This window comes from Gorilla gorilla, chromosome 9, assembly GCF_029281585.2.
Source record: "Gorilla gorilla gorilla isolate KB3781 chromosome 9, NHGRI_mGorGor1-v2.1_pri, whole genome shotgun sequence".
Lineage (NCBI taxonomy): Eukaryota > Metazoa > Chordata > Mammalia > Primates > Hominidae > Gorilla > Gorilla gorilla.
This window is the reverse complement of record NC_073233.2, coordinates 52,749,817-52,768,149: the sequence shown is the minus strand read 5'-3', so window position 1 is coordinate 52,768,149 and position 18,333 is coordinate 52,749,817. Positions and strand designations below refer to the sequence as shown.

The following is an 18,333-nucleotide window of genomic DNA, read 5'->3' as shown; positions in this document are numbered from 1 at the left end:
CCCCCAGCTGCTACCAGTGGCTGCCCACCTGCCTCAGAGGCCCAGGCCAGCAGCCAATTCGCTCTCTCTTCTGCTTTGTATCTGCCAGGTGAGGGTTCAGAGTATGGTGCCAGTGGAGAAGATGCGCTCAGCAGGATCCAGAGGCTGATGGCGGAGGGCGGCATGACGGCCGTGGTGCAGCGGGAGCAGAGCACCACCATGGCCTCCATGGGCGGCTTCGGCAACAACATCATCGTCAGCCACCGCATTCACCGCAGCTCTCAGACGGGCACTGAACCTGGTGCCGCCCACACCTCCTCACCCCAGCCCTCCACCTCTCGGGGACTGCTCCCAGAGGCCGGGCAACTGGCAGAGCGAGGCCTAAGCCCCCGGACAGCTTCCTGGGACCAGCCTGGTACCCCTGGGCGGGAGCCAACCCAGCCAACCCTGCCCTCTTCCTCCCCTGTCCCCATTCCTGTTTCCCTTCCCAGCGCTGAGGGACCAACCCTCCACTGCGACTTGACCAATAACAACCACCTTCTGGATGGTGGCAGCAGCAGGGGGGACGCTGCAGGCCCTAGGGGAGAACCACGGAACAGGTAGAGGCAAACGTTGCACTGGTGCCTCCCCTCGAACCGCCAAGCAGAAACCGGACCTCACAGCTGACTGGGAACTGGACATGTGGAAGAGCTGCTGGCTGCATCAGGGAACAGGAGGAGGAGGAGGGTCGGGGTGGAGAGGAAGATCAGTCAGTGGGCACGAGACAGTTGAATGGGCAAGGCCTGCCTCGGGGAACTAGAACCTTCCAGGATCTGGAGCCCGGGAGAGCCACACTGTGGGCTTAATGTGAATAGAGGAGCAAGTGGGTATCTCTGCCAGGCACCCCACTTTCTCCTAGTAACATGGGCTCGGGACTCAGCCCTGGACAGAGAGCCTCCAGAGAGTGAACAGTCTTCCAGATCTGGGCCAATCATCCTGGACAGAGGCCTGCGAGGCAGCTTTGCCCTGTCCACCTGTTGGGTGGGCAGAGCCACCAGGAACCCAGAAACCACCTCCAACTCTGAGCCTTCCAGAGCTTCAGCCTCTCTTCGTCGTCTTACCCCACTGAAACCAACAGGGATCGGGCCAGGCTCCCAGATTCTTGAGGACAGGGACTTCGGCATTTACTAATGGGGGACTACTGTGGGGTAAGGGGGCAGCCTGCTTGCCTGATACAGGATGGGGTCAAGGGACAGTGGGCAGGTCCTCACTCAGGAGTGGGGGGTATAGGCTGGCCGGCCCCCAGGGCTTGTCCACCAGTCTCCTCCTCCCCGCAAGGCCCTCAGAGCAGTGCCTGTGGGTGTCAGTATTACCTGAGCCTAGGCCAAAGCTAGCCCAAGGCTGGGGAAGGGGAGGAGACTCCAGGTCAGAATGTGAGGTCTCAGTCTGTGATTTAAGGTGTTGCATGTGGACTCTTAACTGTACGTGTAGTTTCTAGTGGAGAAATCAAGGCTCTGATCATTTTGTTTTTAGTATGAAAATGTGATTTCCTTTCTGTTTGTAACTCATCATAGAAACATTGTGGTGGGAGGAGAGGGGATAGTCTACAGCTAATGAGGGAAACACCAAAGATCACATCATTAAAATGATGACATGCCCCTCGCCAGGCTCCTCTCTCTTATTTCCACGGAGGATGGGGGAGGGGTGGGGATTGGGAAGTGAGGGGCATTGAACTGGGCCAGGCCCAGGTTCTCCCGGCACTGTTTCTGGTGCTCTCCTAGTGGGGTGCAGTGGACCCCTCTGACCCCTTCGCCAGAGCTGGTCAGGTGAGGGCTGCCACCTCTGCTTCATGCCACTTGTCTGTACGCCACCACTTCCTGCTTCCCCAGGGCCTGCTACAGACTGGGGCCACCTTCCCAGTGCCGGGGTGAGTATGTAGGAAGGAGTGACGGAAGGCTGTTCATCCTAATAGCTTCCCACCCAGGACTACAGGCCTGAAGTGATGTAACTGGCCAGAAAGCTGGATCCCCTCCAGTCCTGGGAAAGCACGCACAGCAGGTGTCCAGCCTGCTAGGCAGGTGGAGGGGCTTGGTCCTATCTGCAGGCAAGGTGCCAGTTGCTAGCTGCTCAGGTCTCCCTTGACTGTGTCTTCCCTACAGTGGCTGAAAGGCCTGCTCTATTCGTGGGCTTTGGCTGCTTGAAAGCTTCCAGCTGGCCGGGCGTGGTGGCTCACGCCTGTAATCCCAGCACTTTGGGAGACCGAGACAGGCGGATCACTTGAGGTCAGGAGTTTGAGACCAGCCTGGCCAACATGGTGAAACCCCGTCTCTGCTAAAAATACAAAAAAATTAGCCAGGCGTGGTGGCTCGCACCTGTAATCCTAGCTACTGGGGAGGCTTGAACCCTGGAGGCAGAGGTTGCGGTGAGTCAAGATCACGCCACTGCACTCCAGCCTGGGCAACAGAGTGAGACTCCATCTCAAGTGGGAAAAGGATATTTGCCCCAACTCTTCAAGAGCTCTAATGGAAAATCCAAGCAATTCCAGGGCTTTTTGCCAGCAGCACGTACTTTTGAGTATTTGTGTGTGTGTGTGTGTGTGTGTGTGTGTGTGTGCCCAAATCTGTCCCTGATGCCGTGGGGCACTCAGAATTCCAGGTTCTGCTCCATCAGAGACAAAACCAAAAGATAAGTTGGCAAGCAAGAAATACAAAACCATGGCCAGAGTCAGGAAGACTCTTATTTTCTAGAAAATTCTGTATTAGTGGACTCTGGACTGAAAGACACATCACTTAGCTGTGTGACTTTGGGCAAGCCATTTGCCTTTTCTGGGCTTCACTTTCCCTTGTTAGGATGCAGGGCTTGTACTACACAACCTCAAAGTTACTTCTAGTTCTGTACTTTGGAATCATTGAAGCCCAGAGAGCACACAAGTGGCTAGGGCAGGCTTCCTTTCAGAGGTGGGATTTAGACACCTGTAGTCCCTAAGTACTTGGGAGGCTGAGGCAGGAGGATCACTTGAGCCCAGGAGTCCAAGTCCAGCCTGGGCAACAAAGTGAGACTGTATCTCTCTCTTTTTTTTTTTTTTTTGAGATGGAGTTTCACTCTTGTTGCCCAGACTGGAGTGCAATGGTGCCATCTCGGTTCACTGCAACCTCCATCTCCCAGGTTCAAGTGATTCTCCTGCCTCAGCCTCCCTAGTAGCTGGGATTACAGGCGTGAGCCACCACGCCTGGCTAATTTTGTATTTTTAGTAGAGATGGGGTTTCTCCATGTTGGTCAGGCTGGTTTCGATCTCCCGACCTCAGGTGATCTGCCTGCCTTGGCCTCCCAAAGTGCTGGGATTACAGGCATGAGCCACCGTGCCCGGCTGATGCTATCTCTTTAAAAAAAGTGGATTTGAGCTAAGCATTGAAGGATGGAAGGAGAAGGGAGCCCACTGCCCCACATCCTCTCCCCACCACCCGTTGGAGGAAGAATTCCTTGGTCTGATAGTGGGTCCTGCTAATTTGTTTAATGTAAACCACGGGCCAGGAGTCAATGTGCGTTCTCTCTGTCAATCCTCACAAAAACTCTCTGAGGTCATTACTGCTGTTACCCCCAGAGCACACAATTAACTGGCAGAGCCAGAGTTTGAACCAAGTAGTGTATGATTCCAGAGTGCACACTTCAGCCAGTCATTTCTACAGAAGGAAGACAAGGTGTAGGAGAAACAATGGAACCCTGACTTGTTCTGTTGCTTTGGGGAAAAGGGTATGGGGAGGCCCCTAGGGATGAAGTGGTCCAAATTTGTTTTTTGGCTTTTTTTGTTTGTTTGTTTTTTGTTGTTTTGTTTTGTTTTTGAGATGGAGTCTCTGTCACCCAGGCTGGAGTGCAATGGCACAATCTCAGCTCACTGCAACCTCCACCTCCCAGGTTCAAGCGATTCTCGTGCCTCAGCCTCCTGAGTAACTGGGATTACAGGTGTGTGCCACCACACCCAGGTAATTTTGTTTGTATTTTTAGTAGGGATGGGGTGTCACCATATTAACCAGGCTGGTCTCAAACTCCTGACCTCAAGTGATCTGCCTGTCTCGGCCTCCCAAAATGCTGGGATTGTGGGCGTGAGCCACCACCCGGCCAAGGTGGTCCAAATTTGGACCTGCCAGGCCTTGTCTCTGCTGTCTCTGGACGGTGCCAGCCACCCTCCCCAACCTCCCCACCCCCCATTGGAGGCCCTTGTCAACACCTCCCTGTCCCCACACCAGCCCCTTTCCTTAGAAAGCCCTTGCCCAATGACAGAGCCTCTCTGGTAGTTAAAACCTTTGCAGGCCCCTTACACATCACAAGGTTGTGGCGTCACCAGGGCAAAGATAGGGGCAGTCCCTTTTGGAGATGAGGAAATAGGTTCAGAGAAATTCTGTTACTTGTCTGCTGACCTAGTGGCATCAAAAGCAGAGCAGAGAAACCACCAAGTCCCCTTGTTCCCAATTCAGATCTCCAGGGTTCCACCGTGGGTTCTTGGGGTTGGGAGATTGAGAGAGGTCAAAAGCCCTTCATAACAGGGATTGTGGAGAAATTAAAGTGACTTTGCCTGCCACCTTCTGGAAGAGCTGGGGTCAGTAGCTGGAGGCGTGTCTGGTGTATGCAGCCTCCCGCCCTTGGCCTTGCTTGTTTTCTCATCTGACTGTTTTAAGGATCTGCCTTCCTCCTCCACAACCCCCACCTCCTCCTAGGAGTGTCACACTCTTCTGGGCCCTGGGAAGGATATGGCAAAGTGGAAGACGTGCAGGAGTGCCGTCTTAGGGTCTTATGAACCAACTTTCCTTATTTGTGAAGTGGGTCAAGAACAGTAGTGCTTCTTTCACCCCCAGTTATGAGGTCTTGGGAGACCCGATCATTCATGTAACAACAGAAGATGGCTTCCTACTCTAGCCAACCAACCCCAGCGCTGAAGTTCCCAATTCCGACCAACCCCAGCCGTCGCGCTCGCGAGCTCTGGGGACCCGACCTCCACTTCCGGGTTCCGCGCGGAGAACCCCACACCAAGAGCCCCGCAGCGCTGGCTTCTACTCGAGTTCCCTCCCCTTCTCTGCCAAGAGGCTCCTGCCTCTCCTCCACCGCCGCCCCCGCAATCGCCCTCACCACCTCCGGCCCTCGGGGGAGGGTCTTGAGTTGTTTCCCCGAGAGAAGAAATCAGACGTCTTAAGCTTAATCAAATGTTTGCGATCAGAATTTGGGGTTACAGGCCTCGGTCCTGGGCGCAGTGGGGAGCGTCCGACCCCGGCGGTCCCCCGGAAGGGCGCTCTCGGAGGGAGACAAGCGCTGGAGCGGGATCAGGCAGGCGAGGCTGCTGGGCCAGGGCGCGGGGAGCTCTCCGAGGTGCTGAAGCCGCCCCAAGGTCCGCCCAGCCTGGGCGAGGCCCGGAGTCCTGAGGCGATCAGAACCGCCCGTGCGGTTCCCAGCGACCTCTGAGATTGGCTGCCCGCTCTCCGGGATCTTGTCCCGGGCTCCGGCCCCGGCGACCTTGGGCAACCGACTGTCCCTCACAGGCGGCGGTGAACTGGCGGTCCAGGCTGCGCCTGGACTGGCGGCGCGTCCCATCCCGGGGCTGGGAGAGAGGGGGCGCGCCCCTTCCCCGGCCCGGAACGCTGAGCAGGGAGCCGAGCGGGTGCGGGCGAGTGGTCCGCGGTGGGCTCTTCTCTCCCCGGCCGAACCTCTCCAGTCCACCCGCTCCTGCGCTTCCCCAGGCCCCGACGGCGCCCCTCCTCGCGGGCGGCCCGGCCGGCACGCAGCGGCGCGGCTGCAGCTCCCGGCCCTCGACCCCGACGGATCCCTGGCAGCGCAGCCCGCCCCACCCACCCGCAGCCTCCCGCTGGGGTCAGACTCCCGCGCCTCGCGGCCAAACCGCGAGCGGGGCCACCCCGGGCGCTGAGGTCCCGGAGAGGCGCGAAAATAGCTCAGGGTCCCGGGAGTATGGTCAGGGCGGAGGCGGGAGCGCGGCCGGACCCGGCTGCCAGCTCCTTCCCCAGCCCGCGAGGGGGCGCCGCGTCCCCATGACAACGCGGACACCCCCACCCCCCGGGAGGGCAGCGCCCCCTGCTCCCCTGCGTCGCTGGCCGTGGGCGGCGCCCTCTGTGCCCAAGCGGGGAGCTGCCGGCCAGCCCCCGAGAGGGGCGCGGACCGCCGGGGTCTCCGACGCCTCGGGTGTTGACCCCCGCGCGTCGCCGCCGGGTGACCGGCCCGGGGCGGGCGGCGCGGCCCCGCCACGATTGGCTGCTTCCTCGTGACATCACGCGGCTCGGGGAAAAGTGCGAGCGTGAGCGCGAGTCGGAGCCACAGCGCCGGGAGCTGCGGGCGGAGCAGGGGCCGCCCCTCGACACCCCGTCCCCGCCCCCGGCCCTCGGCCCGGCCGCCCGCCCCGCCGGCCCGCGGGGCCGCGCGTCCGTCCCGCCGTCTGTCTGGCGCGAGGGGAGCTGGGCAGAGGCGGCGGGTAAGTGGCTCCGCGGCGGCGCGGGGGCGGGGGGCTCGCCGGGAAGAGCAGGAAGCAGGTCCCCGGGACGCTCTGAGGCTCCCCAGAGGTGGGTTCGACTGGGACAGGGCGCCAGACCCCCTCCGGGGCGAGCGCGGGCCGGGAGCGGCAGTGGGCCGGGGCTGGGGGACCCCGCTGGAAGCAAGGCCAGGGGCTCTCGGAGGCTTCTCCAGGTGTGCCCGGGTGCGCCCGTGGGAAGGGGTGGGCATCCAGGATGTCGGGGGCGAGGGATTGCCACCCCACGGAGCCAGGGGCAGCCGTCGGGGGTGGGACCCGGTACTCCAGCCCTCCCACTGGCGGCTCAGCAGGGCGCCGGGCGCTGAAGCCCCAAAGAGCCCTTTTCCCGCCGTCTCCCCGCCCTCCCTCTCCCTCCACCCCTTTGCCCCCGCGCTGCCAGCCCACTCCGGCCCCTGGAGTCCTCCATCTACGACCTTGAGCCCCGACGGAAAACACCCCTGCCCTCCCCGACACCCCTCCCCCGCTCCGGTACTACCCCCCTTTGCTGCCCAGCCTCCAAGCCGGGGTCCTCCAGCTCCAGGCCCCCTCCTCCGGCCCCGCAACGGAAGTGTTGGGCACAATGTCGGTGCCAAATCTTCGCCTCTCCCTCCCTTGGACTCTGGAGTCTCCTCTCCCGCCCCAGGGACAGATCCAGGGGCCACAGCCTTCCCAGAGCCATGGAGTGAATGCCCAAGAACCGAAGACCTACACCCCAAACCACCCCACGGGCGTGCGGAGCACCCCCTCCGGTCTCGCCCGGGGAAGAGGGGTGTCGAGGACTCGGGAAACACAGTGCCCACGCCCAGAGGCTGCAGGAACTGCGTGCTAGGGGCTTGGAGGGAGGGCGGAGCACCCGAGAGCCAGGGCTCCTTCGACCACGGCGGAGACATGGAGGAGCCTCCAGATGGCCTAGGAAAACACGGCCCTCGAGGCCCGCCCGACCCTAGCGTGAGAAACTGGGTCCCCACTTTGGTCACAGGGGCTAGACAGTGCCTCTGGGGTAGGGTGCAGGGTGAGGAAAGAAGGAGGACAAGAGTCTTGCACTCGCCTGACCCGAGCTCCGTCCGGGCCTCCGCCTTGTGGGTGCACTGCGGGTGCCCTCTCGCCGCGAGAATGGGCGGCTTTTGGCAATAACGCCTCTTAGGGGAGTTATTAGAGCTGAGCGTGCCTGGTGTCCCTCAAGGCCAGATTGGGCGACTCTCGCAGAGGCCCCTCGACAGATGTCAGTCAGAGGCTAGGACTCTGCCACATCTTTAAGGACTTGGACACCTCTGGGCACCGGGCTAAGACGGCGTCCCAAAGTTAGGTGGCCCGTCGCACGCAGCCCCTAGTAGTCTGGCCTCCTCGCCCGCACAACCCTTCACCCACAGGCCAGGTGCAATCCCGATGCAGGCTCCTGGCCCGACCCTCTCCGCGCTCAGGCGGACAGCTAAGGTCTGGCTGAGTCTCCGGCAGGGGCGTTTGGAATGTGACCGGTCACCCACTCTCGGCCCTGCATTTGCTTGTGCATGCAAGTCCACAGGTGTAGAGGCACCCGAACCGTGTGCATCCTCCCGGCCACAGCACCCTAGACACGCACACGCATGCACATGCACGTGTCCATACGGCGCGGCATGCTCACGCGCTCTCACGGGCGCACTGGTATCCAGGCGTGGCCGTGCGCACACACACGCACATGCATACAGCTACTAGCGTCTACTCGCGCTCCCCCGTAGGCACACACAAACAGAACTCGCACTCGCGCTCCCGCCCACACGTTCCTCGCAGGGTGCCGGGTGGAATCCGGGCTCCCTCAACTTTCCCACCCGAGAACCCCGCGCGGAGCCGAGGGCAGCTCTGGGGCGGCGTCCCACGGGGCCTGGCGAGGGGACCCCGCGTCACTTCCCCGGGAGGCTGTGCCTGAGGGCTCCTCTGGGTTCGCAGTCGCATTGGAGTTGGGGGCGGTGGCCAACGGCGGCCGCACGGTCTAGGTCCGGAGCGGGCACCAGGGACCGACATTGCCATCTAGCGGTGCGCACAGCCCCGGCGGCGGCGGCTCGCTCCCCAGATGCCAGGCGTATCTGGATTCCAGGGAAAGGCGCCAGAGGGGGTCGGAATGTCTGCGGGTGACCCCGAGGTGTCCAAAACGACGACAGCTGGGGCGGGGCGGAGTCGGGGAGACCCTGAGCCTCGCCCTGTCAGCACCTGGCAGCTCCCTCACGCGGGCCAAGAGCAGGACTTAATCACCGGCCATCCAGTGGTCCCGGCTCAGCCCAGCCGCCAGGATCTGGGAGAAGACAAGACATCGCTTGTCTTCTGGGAAAGCTAAGTCGAGAAGCCAGCAGGAATGTGAGGGGACCCTACCCAAGCCTCACCTGGACAGTCCCTCAGTTGTGTGGTTTTCGGGTCGAGGGGAGCGGAGGCAGGAGGTCAACTCTGAGCAGTAGCACCTTGGACTTAAGAAGGAGCTTCCCGGGTTCTTCTCCTGCCCCCACCCCTACTTCCTAACCTGGTGACTTTGGGCCAGTTGATTAACATTATCCTCATCTATAAGAGGATATTTACATCTGCAAGATGAGGACACTAATAATACCTGCCTTTTCAGGCTGTTGTAAGGATTAAACCAGATAATCTATATTAAAAGCTCAGAGGGGTTCCTGACGCACAGTTAACACTCAATAAACAAGAGCTATTATGTTTTCACATTCTGCACTTCTAGCCCCGTTTGTTATCATCCTGCTGCCCTGTATCCTGCCTTGGGAGGCTGAAGTGAGTTTCCTTGGGGCTGGCTGACTGATTACTCCTGCCTGCCCTGTCCCCTCCTCCATGTGAGTGACTGGGGGAGGGCAGCCTCCTGGTGCTGGAGGGGACAGCTCAGAGAGTGACACCTGAGCTTCTATTTCAGAGGCTCTCAGAGCCAAATGGGGTTGTCAGGGACCCCAAGAGAGGGCAGTATGTGGTCTTTGCCCTTGACTCGTTGTGTGACCTTGGGGGTGACAACACTTGCTCTCAGCCTCTCCTCCTACGAACCAAGGATTTAGAACAGGAGAACTTGAACTATCAGGCTAGGAGGCTGGGTCTGTATCTGCGACGGTGGAATAGAAGGGCTGGGGTCAGACTTGGGGCGGTTACCCTGGCCCTTGGCCCCAGCCTGCAGTACATTTTTGTGTTTATGTATAGAGATCAAGTTTAGGTGCTAATCCCTATAGCTGCTGGGGAGGATCTCCCAGGACAGGATCCTCTCTATTCTGCAAATGAGAAAGAGGTGCAGGAAGGGGCAGTGGATCGTCTCAGGCCACAGAGCCAGAGCCCAGGCTGCGGGTTAGTGCTCCTTCCTCCACAGCCGGCTGCCGCGCCCTCTCTTCCTCTCACACACAGACGCACAGAACTGCGTATCCGACCATGCCTGCTGGGCTGGCGTGGCTGTGATGGGCCCGCGTGCGTCTGTGGAGCGGTGTGTGTGTTGGCGGGTGTGAAGGAGGCTGGGCTGAGCGGCTGCCCTGGCACTCAGAGCTGGCGTGGGCCTCCCTCACATGGAGGGAAGAGGAAGAGGGGGAGGAGAGCTAAGAGGAGCCTGGTGGGAGGGAGGGCAGGCTCAGGGAAGGGCCTGTGGTGGGGACTCCAGCTAGGGCGCCGCCCGGTGTGCGGAGTGGACTGTGGAGGGGAGAGGCGGCCCTGGCAGCCCTTCTCTTCCCTCTGGGACAATCCTTTCACCTCATGGGTCCCCAGTTGGGCCTCAGGGTTCTCTGACAACCTACTGACCCCTGCACTGCCTCCCTCCCAGCTGCATGCCCTGTGGCTGGAGCTGAGGACTCCTTGAAGGGGATGTGACAGTTGCAGGTACCTCCCGAAGCCCCTTCTGCAGGGACTCTCCTCCTCTCTGGGGTGCCCAGCTCCACGCACCGCCTCTGGTCCCCTGCAAAGCCTTCTGGCTCCTGGAGCTCTTTGGCCTCCTTCAGCCAGAGCTCTTAGTTACTCTGGCTGAAGGAGGACTGCCTTCCTCTCACCACCTCACCCCGCACTTATTCCCACCAGCAACATAGTGCAAGAAGCCGTGAAACCTTGGTCAGGCTTTTAACATCTCCGTGCCTCAGTTTCCCCATCTGTAAGTAGTAGAGAAAAAATGGTATCTACCTCATAGGTTTGTTATGAGGATGAAATGAGTTAACACTATAAAAAGTGTTGCCAGGCATGATGGCGCCTGGAGTCCCAGCTACTCAGGAGGTGAGAGAATGGCTTGAGCTCAAGAGTTCTAGACCAGCCTGGACAACATACCAAGACCCTGTCTCTACAAATAAATAGATAAATAAATAGACACTTTTTTTAAGTGTCAAAAGTGCTTGGCACTTAGTAGACCATCAGTGTTAGGTGCTCATACATCCCCCTATTATTGCCTTTGTCCCAGTGTCTTCTACAGGGGTTGGAGAGCAGGTGTTAAGAAATGACCGACTGGGTAAATGGATGAACAGAACACCTCCCTCCAGAGCCCACATGCTCGTGGGCCTCTGGGACCACTCTCCTCCTCCTCTTGCTTCCCTGAGCTCCCCCAGCACCAGCCTCTGTCCAGGCCTTGCGCTGCCTCCAAGCCTTTGCTGTGGCTACTGCCCCTGGCAGGGCCACTCTCCACAGCTCCTCCTGTGGCTGGCTCCTCATCACCCAGATGACCTGGTGGGTGAGGCCACCTAGCAAGGAGTCATGCCTGTCCTGCCTTCTGACTCACTCTCTCATCACCCTGCCTTTTTTTTCTTTTGTGGCTCACGTGTTTGCATGTCTCCCCCCATGAGGCAGGGGGCCATGTGTGTCTTATTCACTTCTGTAGCCACAGCACCCTGAGCAATGCTTGCCACATAGTAGGTGCTCAATTAATGTTGAATGAATGGGCAAATGCGGGATGGCGGGACAGAGTTCTCTCAAGGCATTCTGCCAGAGAATGTCCCTCTGTCACCGTGACGCCAGTGTACCTCCAGATGACTCCCCCATTCCCTCCTGTAGTTCATGCTTTTCTCTCCCCTTCCTCCCCAGACACAGCCTACCCACCCCTGGCAACCAACATGGCCAACTTCACACCTGTCAATGGCAGCTCGGGCAATCAGTCCGTGCGCCTGGTCACGTCATCATCCCACAATCGCTATGAGACGGTGGAAATGGTCTTCATTGCCACAGTGACAGGCTCCCTGAGCCTGGTGACTGTCGTGGGCAACATCCTGGTGATGCTGTCCATCAAGGTCAACAGGCAGCTGCAGACAGTCAACAACTACTTCCTCTTCAGCCTGGCGTGTGCTGATCTCATCATAGGCGCCTTCTCCATGAACCTCTACACCGTGTACATCATCAAGGGCTACTGGCCCCTGGGCGCCGTGGTCTGCGACCTGTGGCTGGCCCTGGACTACGTGGTGAGCAACGCCTCCGTCATGAACCTTCTCATCATCAGCTTTGACCGCTACTTCTGCGTCACCAAGCCCCTCACCTACCCTGCCCGGCGCACCACCAAGATGGCAGGCCTCATGATTGCCGCTGCCTGGGTACTGTCCTTCGTGCTCTGGGCACCTGCCATTTTGTTCTGGCAGTTTGTGGTGGGTAAGCGGACGGTGCCCGACAACCAGTGCTTCATCCAGTTCCTGTCCAACCCAGCAGTGACCTTTGGCACAGCCATTGCTGCCTTCTACCTGCCTGTGGTCATCATGACGGTGCTGTACATCCACATCTCCCTGGCCAGTCGCAGCCGAGTCCACAAGCACCGGCCCGAGGGCCCGAAGGAGAAGAAAGCCAAGACGCTGGCCTTCCTCAAGAGCCCACTAATGAAGCAGAGCGTCAAGAAGCCCCCGCCCGGGGAGGCCGCCCGGGAGGAGCTGCGCAATGGCAAGCTGGAGGAGGCCCCCCCGCCGGCGCTGCCACCGCCACCGCGGCCCGTGGCTGATAAGGACACTTCCAATGAGTCCAGCTCAGGCAGTGCCACCCAGAACACCAAGGAACGCCCAGCCACAGAGCTGTCCACCACAGAGGCCACCACGCCCGCCATGCCCGCCCCTCCCCTGCAGCCGCGGGCCCTCAACCCAGCCTCCAAATGGTCCAAGATCCAGATTGTGACGAAGCAGACAGGCAACGAGTGTGTGACAGCCATTGAGATTGTGCCTGCCACGCCGGCTGGCATGCGCCCTGCGGCCAACGTGGCCCGCAAGTTCGCCAGCATCGCTCGCAACCAGGTGCGCAAGAAGCGGCAGATGGCGGCCCGGGAGCGCAAAGTGACACGAACGATCTTTGCCATTCTGCTAGCCTTCATCCTCACCTGGACGCCCTACAACGTCATGGTCCTGGTGAACACCTTCTGCCAGAGCTGCATCCCTGACACGGTGTGGTCCATTGGCTACTGGCTCTGCTACGTCAACAGCACCATCAACCCTGCCTGCTATGCTCTGTGCAACGCCACCTTTAAAAAGACCTTCCGGCACCTGCTGCTGTGCCAGTATCGGAACATCGGCACTGCCAGGTAGGCAGGCAGGAGTGCCCTAGGAGGTGCTGGTGTTGCGTGCGTGTGCTGGGGGACCACACGGCTCACTTGCTGTGGGGAGGAGTTGCAGGCACCATTCTGTGCTCACGTTTGCTGAGGAGGAAGTTCAGAAGAGGCTCTGTGGCTGCATTCAGAGACCAGATCTCTGCTCAGGCTGAGGAGGCTCACCCCAGGGAGTGTCTGAACTGGGGCTGCCTGGCCCACCTCTGTGGCCCTGCTTCAGTGAGCTGCGGGGCACTGGCCTGGGTGGGCACCTGCCCCAGTGTGACCAACCATCAGCAGTGCTGGAAGAATGGACATCTGGATGGGGGCCGAAGCCCAGGGCCCCCTCAGGAAGAACAAAGGGGCCAGTGCTTGGAAAAGGAGGCTTGGGAAGGGAGTAGAAGGGTGGGGTCCCCCATTCTGCTGTAATCGGTGCTTTCTGCCCCCTTGCACCCCGCATGTAGGCTCAGCCCCCTCTCCCCAAATCCCACTCCAGGGGCAGAAATCTCCTCTGGCTGCAGCTACTTAGCCAGGTTCTGGGTGGGTATGATGGAGGCCAGGTCCCCCCCACCCCAGCAGCACTGCCCTTGTCACATTAAGATGGGGCAGCTGGGAGGTCAGGGGTTCTGTCTCAGGAACTGAGGTCTGGCCTTCTGCGATCCCAGGCTGAGCCGTGAGTGGTCCACTTATTCAGAAGACAGCCCCCTGCAGCCCCGGCCTTAGAAGGCTGTCCCAGGTCACACATCGAGTCAGGGTGAGGCTGTGGTGGATGGCATTCCCATCTGCCCTCTTCAAACCTCTCACCCCCTGGCTTCTGCAGGGTGGAGGCCTGGGTCACACAGGCAAGAGGAAAGGGGTCAACCTGGTGGCTCACTCGGGTTTCCATGACAGTGGGAAGGGGGGAGGTGGGCAGTGAGATAGGCACGCAGCCCTCACATCTGCTCTCCCCCATGGGTAGAACCTTCCTGACTGGCTGTGGGTTGTATCAAAAGACCTTTGACTGGGTGAGGCTGAGATGGGTGTGGTGGTTCCAGTGAGTCAGCCAGGTTCCCTTCCCCAGCCCTGGTCCCTGGGGGAGATGAGGACCGAAAGGCTTAGGCGACTTGATGGGGAGCACCCTTTCAGGGGCCCTGGAAGAAATGTTTGTAATTGTTCTGCTTTTTCCATGAGCTCTGGAGAGCACCCACCACCAAGCCCCCAAGCCCCCTGAAACCCACCAGTCCCTACAGCCTGGTCTTTCTCCCCACCTTCCCACTCCCAAACACATTTCCACAGCAAACTCCTTGGGAAGGGGCTTTTATATATTAAAAAAGAAAAGCTTTTATTGGGGGGAAAAAAAGTCAGTTTATTTGATGTGTTTCTTAGTAATGGAATTGTGGGGAAGAACAAAAGCGGGCTCTGGGACTCACATTGCTTTGGGGGAGGCTCAAGCTTCCCAGAATCCCTTGTCCCTCCCCACTTTGGGCACTTAGGGGTGGGGCTGGGGAGTGAGAGGGACAAGGCAGGGCATGATTGATTAAAGCTAACGAGCAGACAGAAGGCACTGGTGGGTCATATCTCGGGCCTGGGAGAGGGAGGGTGTGGGCCAGGCCCCATGTGACACCAGGGGCTCCTTGGCATCCAGGCTTGGCATCTAGTCCTTTCCCTTCCCTTTCTTGGCTGTAAAACAAGAAAGAAATATTAATACCATATCAGCAGTTAGGCTGACCCATTGCAGACCGCCGGCTCCACAAACACCCGGGCATCAGGGAAGGAGAAGATTCTGCCCCCTAGTGGTTTCCAATCAGCTGACCCGGAAGCAGGGGATGGGGCAGCCATTGTGATGTGGACATCGGACATCCCCAGCTTCCTATTTCCACTTGGGATCAGAAAACCTTCAAGTTTCCAGTCCTGGTCCTGGTCACAGCAGCCCTGGGCATCCTCAGCCTCCTCACCTGAGAAACGGGCAGATTCACCCCTTCCCTGTTGGCCTCGCTGGGCTGAGTCAGGAGTGAGCTGAGAGGCCCAGGGTGGGCCTTGACCTCCTCCCAACACTAGAAAGGGCAGAGCTGACCAAATGCTGCCCGTGGCTGGAGAACTGACAAAGACAAGCCGTTCCAGGACACTCTCCCTGGGTCCTAAGCCAGATGCTCGAATGGAGTAGTTTGAGTTGGTCCCTATTTGGGCCAGGGAGGATTTATGTCCCCAGCATCACCTGCGGCCTCTCTTGTAGTGCCCATCTTCAGACTTTTCCAGGCAGGGAAGCCAAGTGAGGCGATGTCAGGAAGCCACTGGCCAGGACTCAAAACTTAAGGTTTAACTTGGAATTGTCCCCTCACAGGCGGGGGGGGGCAGCCCCCCGCGACAGCCCCAACCCCTTCTCCTTTCGCTGACCTTTGGCCTTTGCTTTGGTCTTGGGGGTGCAGGGCTTGGTGACGCGGATGGTCTCCTGGCACTGAGCATTGTAGCGCGCCTTCTTCAGGGTGCCTTGGCGGACTTTGGTGCCTGTGCCCCCATCACACGCACCCCAGTTCTCAAACTTGTACTTGCAGTCGGCTGGCGAGAGAGCGGCCCAGGTCAGCGCTGCGCGGCCCGCGGCCCCCCCCCCCCCCGCCTCCAAGGGTCTGCCCAGGCTTCGGCGAGGCTGTGCCCCTCTCTCCTGCCCTCTGACTGCGCCCCGCCTCACCTCCAAACTCCTTCTTCCAGTTGCAGGGCACCCTGCACCGGATGCGCTGGGTCTGGGCCCCGCAGGTGCCCTCGCGGAAACCCACGCCGCAATCCTTGCTGCTGGGGGTGCAGGGCCCCCAGGCCCACTCAGCGCACTCGCTCCCCGGGCCGCCCTTCTTCACCTTATCTACAACGCGCGAGGAACAGAGTTCAGGACTGGGGCACGGGGAGACTCCCTCGGGGGCCGCCTTCCTGGGGTTCCAGGCTAGGAACCCAGGCGGCCCAGCCCAGAAGTGGCGGGGCCTCGCCTGCCCGTCCCCAGCCCTCCTTCGATCATCCCCCATCACCTTTCTTTTTGGCGACCGCGGAGGTGAGCGCCAGCAGGGCGAGGAGGGTGAGGAGGAGGAAGCCTCGGTGCTGCATCCTGCGGGGAGAGCCCGAGTCTGAATCCCTGGCCCGTCCCCTTCCCCACCGGGGGCCGCGTGCAGGGCCCTCCCACCTCCGCGTGCTTCACTTTCCAGGCCCCAAGTCGGGCTGCTAGGGTGGCGGCGGTGGGAAGACTTGAGGCGGCCCCTCGCCGCTAGCCCGGACGCACCGCCAAGAGGCGGCTCCCCGGGGGACGCCTCGAGCCCAGGACGCAGCTCAGACCCCCACCCCCGCCTCCAGCCCCCAGCCCCTAGATCGGCCGCGGCCGGGCAGACCAGGGGCCGCCGCGCGCTCACTCGCTCGCTGCCCGCGCTGCTTCGCTCCCTCCCGCGCCGGGCCCGTCCCGCTCCGGCCGCCGCGGCCCCTTTTGTCTCCAGAACCGGTCTGAGCCGGTCACATGGGCCCCCGCCCCCTCTCCCCACCCCCCCAGGGAAGGACCCGCCCCGCCCCCTCCCCTCAAACCCGCACCGCCCCCGACCCCGGCGTCCCCGCCCCCGCTCCAGCCCGCGCCCCCCGCGCTTCTACTCCGGCGTCCGTGTTCCCGGCCCCGCGCCCTCGCGTCTCCCCGCCGGTGCCCTCTGCGCTGCGACGGCGGCCTCTCCCGGCCCCATCTTCCGAGCGGTGGTCTCCCGACCCCGGGCCCCGTCCCGCCCGCGCACACCGGCCCCCGGCCCACTCCCTGCGCCGCCGCCCGCTGCCCCCATCCCAGGTTGTCCCCTGCCGTACGCCAAGGCCCGGGCCGTTCTCAGGCACCAGCTTCTCTTGCCTGCCGCGGAGCCCCGGCGCCTGTATAACCCGCCGGGCCCGCTCCCCTCCACGGCCGGCTCAGCCCTGGCGCCCTGCTGGCTGCTGGGGAGGGGGGCGCGGCCCACCTGGGGCGGTTTCCGCGGGTGGGCAGGGAGGCGCTCTGCTGTGCTGGGGGCAGTCTGGGACCCGGTCGCCCAGAGAAAGCCACGGGTGCGGTCGCCCAGTGCCTTTCCGGGAGCACAGGCTTGAGGGACTGCGAGTGGGGGTCCTGGGGGAGGAGCCCGTAGGCCTGGATTTGGTGAAACTTGGCGCTGACAGGAGCCGTCTGAGAAATTCCAGATCCAGCCACATCGGCAGCTGCAAGTGCCCACCCCCTCTAACCCTGGGCCTGTGGCATTGCCTCGCCCGGTTCCCCCAAACCGGGAGAGCCCCCGAGGCCTGGGGGAGGGGCTTGCTCAAGGCCACAGGGCAAATGGGCCACAGAACCCGGGCTCGCCCCCGCCCCACCCCTCTTTCACTTTCATTGTTGTTCTCCGCGGGAAGCGGGAAGCCGGAGGGATCGGCCCCGCCCCCGGCCCCGACGAGCGCGGCCGCCGGGCAGAGGTCAGGAACCGGGCAAGCCCTGGGACCAACCACCAAAAGGGAGCCGGGGCCCCAGGAAGGTGCTGTCGACAGCGTCCAGTCCCCCACCCCGAGGACAACCCCGCAGCCCCCGCTGCTTGTTAGACCTCCCCCGCAAAAGAAGAAAAGCAGAAAAGAAAAAAAATCCACTTTACTGAGTCACACCCAGCTGTAAACATGTCACCGTGAGAGTCCCGCCCCCCACCCCCAGGCCGCACAGTCCGCGATGAAATGACAGGGGAGCGGGGAGGGTCGCCGGAGCGGGTGCCAAGCAAGGCAGGGCAGGCAAGTGCAGCAGGCGCTCAGTTTCCGGGAGGAAGCCCGGGGGAGGTGGGGTGGGGCAGGAGCGGGGGCTGGGGACCCGGCCGAAGACCAGGGGGCCCAGGAAGCCTCTTCTCGAAGGCCTCCCCCTCTCCAGCCCCTCCACTCCTGGGAGGGCATCTGCTGCGGCCAGGGAGCGCCCTGTCCCAGAACCCCCCACAAAGGCATATCCAACCCAGCCGTGTCCTGTTCCCTGTGAGCCTCCGGGTCCGGCGGGGTCCTCAGGGGGACAGGTGAGGCCCCCCAGCTCCTGAGTCCAGCCCTAGGTCTGGGCGGCTCCTTAGGGGGCGGCATGGGGCTCTTTCCCTGGGGCCTAGGTCCCCCCGTGGCCGTCCCACTGGAATGTGGCAGTGAGGTGGGCAAGGAAGGCGCTCGTCCCCTGGCCGCATTGTCCCTCCTGCTGCCCGTGGGCGGCCCGCTACACAGCCGTCTCCTGGTCCTCCCGCTGGATCATCTGGTAGTGCTGCCGGTTCTCCAGGTAGGCCGCCAGCTCGGTGTCCTGAGCCTTCTCAGCCCGCTGCCGGGGAGTGTCGCCCTGGAGGAGGGCGGAGCTGCGATCAGCAAGGGCCAGAGGCAGGCCTAACCCCTAGCAGGCTGAGAGGCAGGGGCTCTACCTCCCTGTGGCCTGGTCAGGGAGGGA

General features: G+C 61.4%; 4 protein-coding genes across 44 annotated transcripts in view; 2 read left to right on the top strand and 2 right to left on the bottom strand.

Annotated features, from left to right (window-relative positions):
• AMBRA1 (autophagy and beclin 1 regulator 1) overlaps positions 1-1,620 on the top strand; it is a 205,014-nt gene extending 203,394 nt beyond the window's left edge. For all 24 annotated transcript variants that reach the window (XM_055354792.2, XM_019037126.3, XM_019037124.3 and 21 more), the window contains one exon: positions 89-1,620. In XM_055354792.2, the coding sequence (XP_055210767.1) occupies positions 89-582 (494 nt within the window). In that variant the 3' untranslated portion in view covers positions 583-1,620. The remainder of the gene's footprint in view (positions 1-88) is intronic.
• A 4,648-nt stretch (positions 1,621-6,268) lies between these two features.
• On the top strand, positions 6,269-14,254 carry CHRM4 (cholinergic receptor muscarinic 4). Of its 2 annotated transcripts, none has more exons than XM_031016237.3 (2): positions 6,269-6,427; positions 11,465-14,254. In XM_031016237.3, the coding sequence occupies exon 2, from the start codon at positions 11,494-11,496 to the stop codon at positions 12,931-12,933; it is 1,440 nt and encodes a 479-aa protein (XP_030872097.1). In that variant the 5' UTR covers positions 6,269-6,427; positions 11,465-11,493; the 3' UTR covers positions 12,934-14,254. The 2 variants fall into 2 exon arrangements, with proteins under 2 accessions (XP_030872097.1, XP_030872096.1); XM_031016236.3 differs by having other exon boundaries at positions 6,269-6,515.
• On the bottom strand, positions 14,252-17,449 carry MDK (midkine). Of its 5 annotated transcripts, none has more exons than XM_004051015.5 (5): positions 16,877-17,449; positions 15,926-16,002; positions 15,598-15,765; positions 15,306-15,467; positions 14,252-14,591 (listed from the first exon to the last, which is right to left on the bottom strand). In XM_004051015.5, exons 2-5 carry the CDS (start codon positions 15,999-16,001, stop codon positions 14,566-14,568), a joined length of 432 nt encoding a protein of 143 aa, XP_004051063.1. In that variant the 5' UTR covers position 16,002; positions 16,877-17,449; the 3' UTR covers positions 14,252-14,565. The 5 variants fall into 5 exon arrangements, with proteins under 5 accessions (XP_004051063.1, XP_055210764.1, XP_030872098.1 ...); XM_055354789.2 differs by lacking the exon at positions 16,877-17,449 and adding an exon at positions 16,731-16,850; XM_031016238.3 differs by lacking the exon at positions 16,877-17,449 and adding an exon at positions 16,301-16,413.
• Positions 17,450-17,508: 59 nt separating this feature from the next.
• The window catches only part of DGKZ (diacylglycerol kinase zeta), a 47,551-nt gene continuing 46,726 nt past the window's right edge, over positions 17,509-18,333 (bottom strand). For all 13 annotated transcript variants that reach the window (XM_004051010.5, XM_055354786.2, XM_019036974.4 and 10 more), the window contains one exon: positions 17,509-18,228. In XM_004051010.5, coding sequence (XP_004051058.1) covers positions 18,112-18,228 — 117 coding nt within the window. In that variant the 3' untranslated portion in view covers positions 17,509-18,111. The remainder of the gene's footprint in view (positions 18,229-18,333) is intronic.